At 36.9% G+C, this 11,743-nt stretch overlaps 1 protein-coding gene across 1 annotated transcript; it reads right to left on the bottom strand.

Annotated features, from left to right (window-relative positions):
* Positions 1-719: 719 nt before the first annotated feature.
* On the bottom strand, positions 720-1,232 carry LOC141691124 (protein FAR1-RELATED SEQUENCE 5-like). The gene has a single exon (XM_074495869.1). The coding sequence runs from the start codon at positions 1,230-1,232 to the stop codon at positions 720-722; it is 513 nt and encodes a 170-aa protein (XP_074351970.1).
* Between the last annotated feature and the right edge of the window lie 10,511 nt (positions 1,233-11,743).

Here is an 11,743-nt window from a genome sequence, read left to right as displayed (position 1 = left end):
GTTGAAGGTAATGAGATAAGTGGTTCTCTTAGACTCAACCATTAATGGTCGATAATATTTGTAGTACGTGACCTCCACATCTTCTAAGGAACAGTCTCTATCCTTCTCCACAAAGTACTTTGCGGCCTCAACCAATTGTTCTTGAAATTTTTTGAACATCTCTTTCGTATAAATGGAAGCGACATGTTGCTCCAAGGCGGTCTTCAGTCGCATGCAATGAATTTTATGACGTGTATTATAATCCTCTTCTTTCTCACACATAAATTGTCTTTCTAACGCTTTTTGTGCACCCTCAACAAATTATTTCAACCCCGTGCAAGACCCTACATAAGCATCAAAAAAGGCATTCATTCCTTCGCTTCTTGAAGTTGTTTTTTGACCCCCTGGAAAAATGTTACGTGTATAAGCATCGATCCACTTATGCTTCAAATTATACAATTCTTGCAATCATGTATTATCCTCCAACTTGTACTTCAAGATCAATGCTTTCCACCTATCCTCAAAAATTTCTTCGGTCAACGAGTGATACATGCAATTGCTGTAGTCACCTTTAAATTCCTCCTTTGCATAGTAGGTTGAGAGCTTCTCTGGAAATTTGTTACTAGTGTGCCACAAACACAACAAATTTGTCGTGTTCAGTAGTTGAGATTGAATTGCCCCCGCCATCGCTTGATCTTGATCGGTGATAATAACCAAAGGTAGTTTTCCTTCAACGGCCTCTAACCAAGTACCCAAAATCCACTCAATGTAGTCTTCAATTCATCGCGCATTAGTGCAAATCCAAAGAGAACCGATTGATAGTGATGATTCACCCCGGTGAATGGCACAAATGGCATATCATACCTATTTGTTCGATATGTTGTATCAAATGCAACCACATCACCAAAATTTTTGTAGGCCAACAACGACCGGGGGTCAACCCATAAAAGATACTTCAGTCTTCCTTCTTCATCAATTAGAGTCCGAATAAAAAAATTTCCTCCACTTTCCTCTTCTAACCTATGTAACAAATCTAATCCCGCTTGCACATCATTCACACCCAAATTATCTTTTCTAAAATCTCGCACGACATTTCTCAAGTGTTGGGCATGAAACCCTACTTGCTCCTCTCCTCCGTGCATTTTTCCAAATATATTCATTTGTTGTCTAGGTGCAATACCCGAAATATGTAAACTCTTAATTAAATTCTTTTGGGCGGCGGTTATATGTCGCTCCCTTTTAATCAAATTCATCTTAGAAGGCGACACAACATCGTGATTGTGATTTAAATCCAACGATGTTATCTCCCAATGCCTTGTATTTCGCCTATTAATCACATAGATCCTAAACTTACATCCACTTCTAGAAAGTTTATCTCACTACCGACACTTCCTATCAAAACTTCTTCATCTTCTGCGTCTTCTTCATCGCGGTTTTCTCCCGCTAAATTACAAACATAAGTACGGGCATATATTGTTTTGTCCACACGCCTTTGTGTATTTTGGATTTTAATTGCAAACCCGTTTTTCAAAGCGTAGACCCTAATCACATTTTCGGCGGCTACCAAATTAGGAAAATTTTGACTCAAGAAAGGAATTACAATATCTTCTTCCCCAACAACACTCTTAGCCCTACTCTCACTACTCTCATGCATAAACTCACTATTTTCATGCAAATCTTCATTTTCAAAATCTATGATACTAGCATAAATATCTTCATCGCAATCAAAAATAAGGTTAACATAATTTATATTATCATCACGTAAGCAACCACCACTAATATCAACAACCTCACTATTTATAACATTATCACTTTTTTTAAAAGCTTTTCTACCTTGAAACGTAGCAAACATCTTATCCATAACTACAACAAGAAGCAAGAAATTGAGCTTACCAAATGTAATTAGTGATTAAGGATGAACAAAACCAAGAATTCCCCCAAATTTGCTCTCCAATTTGACAAATGCTGCACAAAAGGGAAAGTGTGATTATTTTAGGGTTATAAACTGCAAGTACAGTCGTTCCGCTAATATTATCCGCGGAAGGCAAAGAGGTTCCGCGGAAAAAAAGCGCGGAAATGTAGCATTCCGCAGAAAAAAAGTGCGGTTCATCCAACGGCCAGGAAATAATATGTTCGTTAAGGGTTCCCTGACACATAACTGTCAGGGAACATGACCCTTGTCAAATTACACTCAACGGAGTCAATATTTCCGGGTTTTTGGTCTAAGTAGTTGCATGAAGGCTATATCAACATTTCATGGTTTTTTGGGTATTTCTGTTTTTTAGAGAACTAATGGAACGTCCGGGATTTTTTTTTTATATCTCTAAATGAAGAAGGGCATAAATTAAAAAAATAAAAGAAAGGGCATAATTTATTTGAACCTGTAGTCATGTTCAAATTAGTTGGACCATGACCTTGTTCTCTTAAGCCGATCCATCAGGTTAGTAGCAGGTGTCTGGGGAGCTACAAATTGCAATATAAAGACTGGTTGTACTGCAAAGTTAAGTAAATTTCCAAAAGGAATAACTGGTTTACCAAAACGTCAGAAGATTTGGCTGGCTTGGTATGTTGTTCGAATTCACGTTTTCACCAGAAAAATCATATTTGAGCGGTTTAACAAGGAACAACAGATGAATTTGGAGCAACATTGAGTTCTCTACAAGGCTGAAACTGCCAAATTGCTGAAAAACCCAAGAAGCATTAAACAATTTGCACTGTTAGACCCAGTCACTACCCTTATTCATCATTTCAGACTCAAGGTCCCGAAGCATCTGTTGTGCTCTCTCGTAGGACTTAAGGTGCGAATAAGCAACTCTCTGCCCTCGGGTGAGTGACAAGAATGACCGATTTTGAGAAGAGAATGACAAAAATAACCAATATTTGAAAGATGGCCAATTTTAGCCGAACGCATAATATGCGTAATATAGTGGAGTAATCATTAATATGCATTTGAAGTTTAAATAATGCTCAATATGCATTTGACATGATAGTATTATAAAATATTTATTAAACATTACGCATTCTTTGTCCGGGTAATTAAACTGAATATGCATATACCGTATGCGTATTACTACTGAAATATGAATATAGGTTTGTAGCTGTTACATCTGATAGATAATTCACCCACCGCGTGAACATGTCCCTTGATTTTCTTTATTTAATTTCTTCATTCGCACGGAGTTCAATGCACAGGGCTAAAAAAATGAGACAACATACGCATTCCTTGGTTATGTATCGGAATGGCCATAATTGGCCAACAATTTAAAAATGGTCATTTTTGTTTAAAAACTTTAAAAATAAGCTATTATTGTCATTTTTTCCCCTCAGCTACCACCGGCTGATGAACTCCCCTGAAAGTCTCTTTAGCCTTATTAATCCTTCTCCGTAGGGGTGTAATCGAGCCGATCCGAATACTGCCAGGCTCGGCTCGACCTCGATTAAAATAGTTCGGACTCAGGTTCGGGCTCGAGCTCGACCGAGCCTTTAATTTCAAGTTCGAAATTCTGCTCGTAAAAGATTCGGTAGGCTCGAGTTCGGCTCGAAAGCTCGAATTATTCACTAAATATTAACAAAAATTCAAAATATGATCGGTTCGACTCGAGTTCGGTTCGAGTTTGACTCGATAAAAATAAATAATATATATATAAAATATTGAATATTTACATAAAAATATATTTACAATAAAAAAATTAAAAATAATAGAGGCTCGATAAGGCTCGTGAACCTTACGAGCCGAATAATTTGAAGCTCGAGCTCGGCTCGATTAAAAATTAGAAAAGCTCGAGTTCGAGCTCGGCTAAATTATTTTTGAGCCGAATTCGAATTTTTTACCAGCCGAACTCGAGTAGCTCACGAACAGTTTGACTCGTTTACACCCCTACTTCACCGTTTCATCAGATAAATTCCCAAATTGCACATCTTGTTACTATTTGGTGCAATTACTAGTTCCCTTTTATAAGCATCCTTAGCTTGAGTTGTTTTGTTGCATTAGTGCCCATCCCAAATTACCCAGTAATTTAGGGGCTTCCTGCTCCACATAAACTAAAAATTTCTTACCTTGAGATCGAGTTGTTTTTGTTTGCTTCCCATTGAAAGTGATTCCTTGTTGATTCAAGAACAATTTGTGCCCCAACAACGCGATTTTGCACTACACCATAGATTGGATACATCAACGATATGAAAAAGTTACTTTAGGACCTAAAATTATTGCAGTATATATGACAATGTTTTTTCAAAAACTGACGTTAACTTAGGTCGCGTTACGATAGGTATATATAGCAACGAATAGAGTACCATATGGCAACGTCATTGATTATTGCAAAAATCACATATGTCAATAATTTTATCTCTACAACATTTTTAAGCCATTGCAACAGGGTTAATTATCAAGTATGTCCACTTACTGCGTCCAAAATATCAAGTGAGTCACTGATTACAAAACTGACTCAAATGAGTCACTCATTTGAAAATTTGTATAAAAAATATCACTATATCATCGGTCGAAATTTTTCTTAAAAATATTATATATTGAATTTGACACATTTTTTATGAATGATATTACATCCAAATAAAAGATTTTTCTAGTATTTTAGATAATAATTTTAGATTGTTAAAAATTTATCAACTATTTATTTTTACTTAAATCAAATAAAACAATCAGAAAAATAAAAAACAAATAGTTAATAAAATTATAAAAATCTAAAAATATTATCTAAAATAGTAGAATTTGGAACCTTTCATTTGGATGCAATATCATTCATAAAAAATATGCGAAACTCAATATATAATACTTTTAAGAATTTTAACTAACGATACAGTGATATTTTTAAATTTTTTTAAATGAGTAACTCATTTGAATCAGTTTTATAATCATTGACTCACTTGATACATTCATATGCAATAAGTGACCTAATTGATAATTAACCCATTGCAATAGTATATTGCAATGCTCGTTTATTTTGTTAACCATTACAATAGGTAGCTAATATTAACAAATTCAACAATAAATGGCAACATAATTAGACCAATATCAATACTTTTAGTACTTACAATAAGAACAAATGACAACAATTTTACGAGATATATCAATGTATTTCTAAAAATAGTCGAGCATGACTTGTTTGTTTCAATTACAAATTCACTATTAATTATATACATAATAAATACCAAACCAAAATCGAAATAATGCTAAGTATACTGGTTTTTTATATCAAATGAACCAAAATACCATATTCTGATTTGATGGCTAATTATACTCGATTGAATACCCCACTACCACGTGCATATTTAGTCTCTCCTATGTTGTCTTATCATGTCGAAATTTGTTTGAAAAGAGTTTTTAGATCCATTAAAGATGATGGCGGTATCAGATGGATGATTAACAGAGACTGCAGGATGAGAAAGGAAGGTACAAGGATGTATGTGTAAATGTGAGACCGAGAAGATGAAGTGATGAGACGTCGATGAAGAAGATGAATATATACATGCGTGTATATATCTATACCAGCAATACCCAACTGTATAATACGTAATTCCTAATACACATTTATAATTTGGATATCTCTTTATAAAAATGATGGGAAATATCTTACTATGAAATGCGTATGATGTTGAGTACCCAAACTCCTATCTTTTGTATAATCAATACGTCATTGAAGAAGGTATTCAAATGGGTATTTACAATCATCCGTCCCCATAATTTTTATTTTTTACAAAATTTTTAAAAATGGTTATTTTTATTCTTCGCCCACTAAAATCAGGTACATCAATAAAACCAATCCAAAAGCCAATTTCTAAATTCTAAATACTGAAAAATGACAAATTTGCACACAACTAGTTTGAACATGCACACACCAAAGCTAATAAGTACAAAAAGGAATGAATCAAGCATATGCGGGTAAAGACGCTTTATACCGGATTTTAATGCAGCAACAACCAAAATAACAATTCTCGTTGCTTGAAAATACCGGATTGATTACGCATTTCAAGATTGAGTAACGACTGATACACATCCATAGTTTCGGGTAACAAACTAGAAATCATTGATTACGCATATACAGTACGGGTATCGTTTATTAACATTTCCCCTCGAAAGCAAATAGGCATATTCGAATGGGGGTATCATTTACAATTTATACTTGACACGCAAAAGCAGAATGGGTTATATAAAATGTAAATTTCGATTTTTTTCCTCCAAGATGTGTGTATTTTGGCGTGTATGTATATGAATGTTTGTGGACAATGAGGCAGAGGGAAGAGAAAGTGAGATCAGCTGTCTTTGGGAAGAATAGCGATGGACAGGAACGGATATTTTTGAAGGATTAGATTACGCATGAGACTTGGGTGATGGAATCGTTAAAATCCGTCCACCTCTCTAAGAATTGATATTTTCCTTTTGGTTCAATAAATTATCGTTATTTTTAGCATTATTCCAGCATATGCTCCATCCTCATCTAACTCATCTCGAAACCAATATGTTTTCACTGAACCATGAAGAACTCTATCATGCGCTCTTGCTCTTCAGCTTTAGCTAATACTGCATCAACTCTTGACCCAGCTTCGACCAAATGTTTTTAGATCTCCTTTTGAAAGTTTACCTGATCTCAAAAATAAACATGATTTTTTTTTTACAACTGAGAAGGTATATAAAACATGTAAAACTTACAAAAGATTTACAGTAAACAAAGAATTTTGACAAAGATTACCTTTAGCTCTGCTTCTCTTTTCTCAATATGGTCTGGTAGCCTCCGAACGAGGCTATGCAACTGGGTATTCTCTTCATACATTAGATTCTTTATGGAAAACCTGAGTAGAGTCCTCCAACCTGAGTATCCGAAGGTAGCATATATATCTACCAGAACATAACGCATACAAAGAAGAATATGGATGTTCTGTATAGTTACGAAGAAAACAAAAATATGCAAACTGTAATGCTTAAATATGCATTTATGAATTACGGAATCTGATTTCGTCCAGAGGTGAACCGCCAAATTTTATACATACAGTCAGCAGCAAAGCATCGAAAAACAAACGCGCACATAAGCATGATAAATGTATGCACCACACAAAAAATAATATATATATTTTCCGCAAAGGAATACGAAGGAATTACTAATATTTAGGTTGTTTTGTTCACTTTCTACAATAGACACATCAAATGATATAACCACAAGTCCATAACATGTCTACACTTTAACATTTCATATTACTCTTCTTAATACGAAAAAGAAACTAGTCATGTATGATCTGAATACAATTTAGCTAATTTAAGAGTGATAAGTCTTACATTTCACAATGTTGGGCAATCACGTCTAACTGCTGATGAAGTTATTCTGCAGTCCAGATTAAATGCAAAGTATCATAATCTAGGCTTAAAGGACTGGAAACTGCAGTTGTTGAAGGAGATTATCATTCATTAACAAAAACAATAATTAAAATGCAACAAAGTTTAAGACCAATGAATCAATTGTATTAAAGAATTTATATATAAAATTAGACGCCTTACACAATAGTACAAGGAGATAACATACCATCAATCCCCACTAGTCTATAATAATTGATAATTCCTTATAAAAGATCAGTGTGCCCTAAGATCAACTGTTTCTATTTCATTTTAATCGTACTTCATTTTACATTTAATTCATTCTGTTTGTGTCACTGGTCCTTGAAATGGACTTTGTCTAATTAGTACAATGGACATTGGCCCATCGACCTCTTGATTCAACAAGAACAAGCTAAATACACGCACAATAATTATTAAAAGAGATAGAACACGGAGCATTGATACTGATTGTTGACGGAGTAATTTGGGAGTAACAAAGTCTGAGATTAGTAGTCAGAACCAAAATTTGTGACGGTGGTTCTTTATCGGAAACGTGAACAGTAATTAGTGGATTTGATGAACATTGTTTGTTGGAAAATATGAACAGTGTTTGGTGGTGGTGATTATTGGTGGCTAAGATTGTTTATGGTTAATAGTGGCTCCTTTGCGCTCTCGCTTCTGACCCCTTACAATTTGCCCACGTATCTCTATTTATAGGGAATCAAGCCAACGTAGTTCTTGGGGAACAAGAAACGTAATGGGCTTAGATCTCTTGTCCCGAGGCCCAGTGGGAAAATCACTAGAAACCGTCTTCTACTAGCTTTAGGAATGCCCGCCGATGAGGCCCAACCACAAAGGCTCAAGACTCGTCCGCGGCTTCGAGACTTCACAGATAAGGCATCTCCCTGGCCAAGGATAACCTTCCGCTACCAGCTGTTTCTCTAGTCCGTGAACGCAGGTATAGCCGTGGTTCACCCCAAATGTTGGACGCATCCTTGTCCCCAGATAAGGAGCCCCTACCAGATTACAGAACAAGTGATCCCAAACTTTTGGGTGCAAAGTGCAGGATACTCCGAAGTCTCCCAACGAGGACACCCGTTGACTACAGAGACAGAGCTCCCAAAGCACACCAGAATTTATCCCACATCCCCAATGAGGACACTCATTGACTACAGGAGGAGGCCTTCCGTCCAGGCATACCCTTGGAGGTCTCTGACCACAGACACCGCCTTCCTGTAGATGCACTACAGGAAGGAGTTCTTCACTAGAGTACCTGCAACAAATACGTTAGTAATAATAATCTCCATCTTCCTCGAATCCTCCAAAGAGCCCCATCCAAGCATTCATGTTGAAATCCTTTCCAAGACATCCTACTTACTTAGGGCGCGCCCTAAGATTTACCACAAGTGGGGAGCTAATAGAAAAATCTTTCATCCTTCTCACAATAACTGGGCGCGCCTTCCCCTTATGCTGAGGGCGCGCCTTCGATATCTACGAGCACTTTTTCCATAAATCTTTCAAAATACAGGGCGCGTCCTTCCTATATATAGGGCGCACCTACTTTCCTTCCATAAGGAAGGTAGTCTTATATGTTCGTTAATTTTAGGCATTTATACCTCAATTTTAACTACGTTATCCAATTTTATCCTGAATAATGTTTATACCAATTTTTGGGCATAACAACTACCCCCCAAATTCCATATGCCATTGGAAATGAGATTGGAATTTTCTACTTATCTTTATCATAATTTGTATAAACTTATTTAGCAATACAGGGCGCGCCTTTTCAAGCCGCAATCTTCTACTACTCAAAAGTATTGCACCAATCATACAGGGCGCGGCTTGATGACAACATGTCCTCGGAATTTGATCGGTTATTTTAAAACAGTTCCTCTTATTTCGGGAATCGTGATAGACGTGATAAACATGATTGATGAGACCTACAGTTGTCATTTTTAGCTAAAGTTACAATCAATCTTTTTACTTTTTACCCTACCCTCTCTCTTATTTTACTCTTCTCTAAAAAACACACCGGAGGGAGGCATATTTGTTCAAAATCGGCCTTATTCTCCACCATTTCTTCAATTTTTCCGGTCAATCTTCTTCTCCGATCAGAAAGGTACATGTTACTTTTTGTATTTTTGAATTTTATTAGGTAAATCATCGTGCATGCCATAGTATCTATTCAACTTCCTGTTCATAGTTCATTATGTGTATTTGTGTGTATATATGCATATACATGAATTTTATGGTTTAGATCCGAAACCATAAGGTTTTAAACTTCAAAATAATGTTTTTGAGAAGTTCAACCATTTGTATTCTATGCCTAGTTTGGTTTTTTTTAGTGCGTATATCGCAAACATCTGTCTAGGACGCGCAAACAACTTAAGGCGCGCCATCTCGTTTATCCATCAATAACATACTTAGACTTTTAGGTTGTTAGGCATAACTTATCAAGGCGCGCCCCAATCTCCCTTTACCGTTATGGTCTTTTATTGAGTGCGCCATCTTATCACAGGGCGCGCCTCTAAAGATTAATAAGATAGATGCTTTTCTAATTTAATCCAGTATAACTCCTAAATAGGGTATGCTACCTTCCCAATGCATGCTTTTTACCATTTGCTTCTCATATTTTCTTCTTCTCCTCTTTCTTCTTTTTCCTTCTGAACTGGACGCGCCCTCAATGTTTTTGTTGCTTTTCTTTACAACTGGAAGACAAGGGCGCGTCCACCCCTTTTCATCCATTCAAGGATTTTCTTACTAGGCTAAAAATCTACTCTCCTCCACCTATTTCTTTTGAGCCAGATTTCCCAGACGCTCAAAGGACTCCTCACTTCTTAGGACAGGAGGCGCACCTTGTTCAAGAGTTCAAAGTTAGTGATATAATGGCTGAATCATCAAATAACTCTCAAGATCACGTCCCTTTAAGTCAAAGGAGGGGTAAGCAGAAGCTGATCCAGAAAGAAAGATCCCCAGCTCCTGTCAGCACAGAGTTGGATGATGATGATTGGTTGGAAATTCTGAACGCATATAGGTATAGGGGCGTTGAAATTGGTGTTAATATTGGGGCAGGACCATCTAAGGTCTCTTACAGGGCTGTTTCTCCAAGCCTTTCTCCACACCAATCTCAGGGCGCGCCTTCTCCCCAACAATCAGAGGGCGCGTCTGGAGAAAACCTATCACCTCTTCGTGATGAGATAAAATTTTCGATGAAGACACCCTTCAATTTTCGACTTCTCCTGAACTTTCCCCCATACCTTTCCAACATTGGGAAGTTTCTGATAGTGAGCTGGACTTTGATTGGGATGAGTTTGAACCATGTAACGAAGCTGTGAAGAACCGTTTTAGGAAAGAACATGGAAAATTATTTTGTGTGGGACATCCCTCAGCCTGTTCTGATGAGCAACTAGAATGGCTTATGGAGTACTATGATATGGAAGGCATTTGGACACGCCCTCTTAGCATGATGCGGCCCCATATTTTCAATTATGGGAGAAATTTCAGGATTCCTCGAATGGTAACCATCCCTAAGCTAGTTTCTTTAGGTGTGGGCGCGCCCTTACATCCTTTCCTTAGAGAGGTGATTGAACTCTACGATGTAGCACCACTCTAGCTCCCCTCAACAGCTACAAATTCATCCTTGCCTTATTCATCCTTTACACAGATTTAGGTTTTCCTCAACCCACAATGGTCGAAGTAAGTCATTTTTTCAGCCTAAGGAAGTCTGACCATGGATACTACTATTTGGTCGTGGACAAACAGCATAATAAAAAAAGCTTCTCTTCTGGAAAACTTAGCCACAAGAAGGGATGGAAGGAGAAATTTTCTACCTGTACGATGTTCCCAGGATAAAAATTAGATTCAACACATCTCCAAGTAAGGGCGTGCCTCCTTCGTTCTCCTTTTCTCAGCTTGTACTTATTCTTTATTTCTAACAACTTTGCTTTTCTACTTAGACAAACCTGTGACGAAAGAGCTTGAGGGCGCGCCTAAACGGCGAGCAGAAGCCCTTCTCAGAGTGGCCGCTGAGAGATGAAATCTAAAAACATTAGTTACCAGGACCAATCTGATGCGAGTTGGAATCCTTTCTGACCAAGTGGGAACAAAACATAAATTCATAAAATTTAGAAAAGGTAACCCTGTCTTTCGCATCATTGACATAGATAGAGATGAAGAAATTGAAGAAGAAGAGGAGGAATTAGAAGATAACTCCTTACAAGGCGAGATTCATACAGGTTTAATTACTTTAGGTCTTAATGGCGCGCCTTCCAGTGTGGGCGCGTCTTCATTGTTAAGAAAACTTCATTGCTTGTAGATCTCTTTGCTATTTTCAATCACTGCATATCATATTTCATTGTTATCGTTCTAATATTCCTTGATTAGGGCGTGCCTTTTATCAGGGCGCCTTAGTCCTTTCACTGTTGCCTTACTTTATTTTATTTT

This window comes from Apium graveolens, chromosome 2 (assembly GCF_009905375.1).
Source record: "Apium graveolens cultivar Ventura chromosome 2, ASM990537v1, whole genome shotgun sequence".
Lineage (NCBI taxonomy): Eukaryota > Viridiplantae > Streptophyta > Magnoliopsida > Apiales > Apiaceae > Apium > Apium graveolens.
This window is presented reverse-complemented; position numbering and strand designations above follow the sequence as displayed.

What these genes read in the sequence shown, in the direction of transcription:
- LOC141691124 (XM_074495869.1), bottom strand. Translation starts at nt 1,232, where the DNA reads ATGAATTTGATTAAAAGGGAGCGACATATAACCGCCGCCCAAAAGAAT.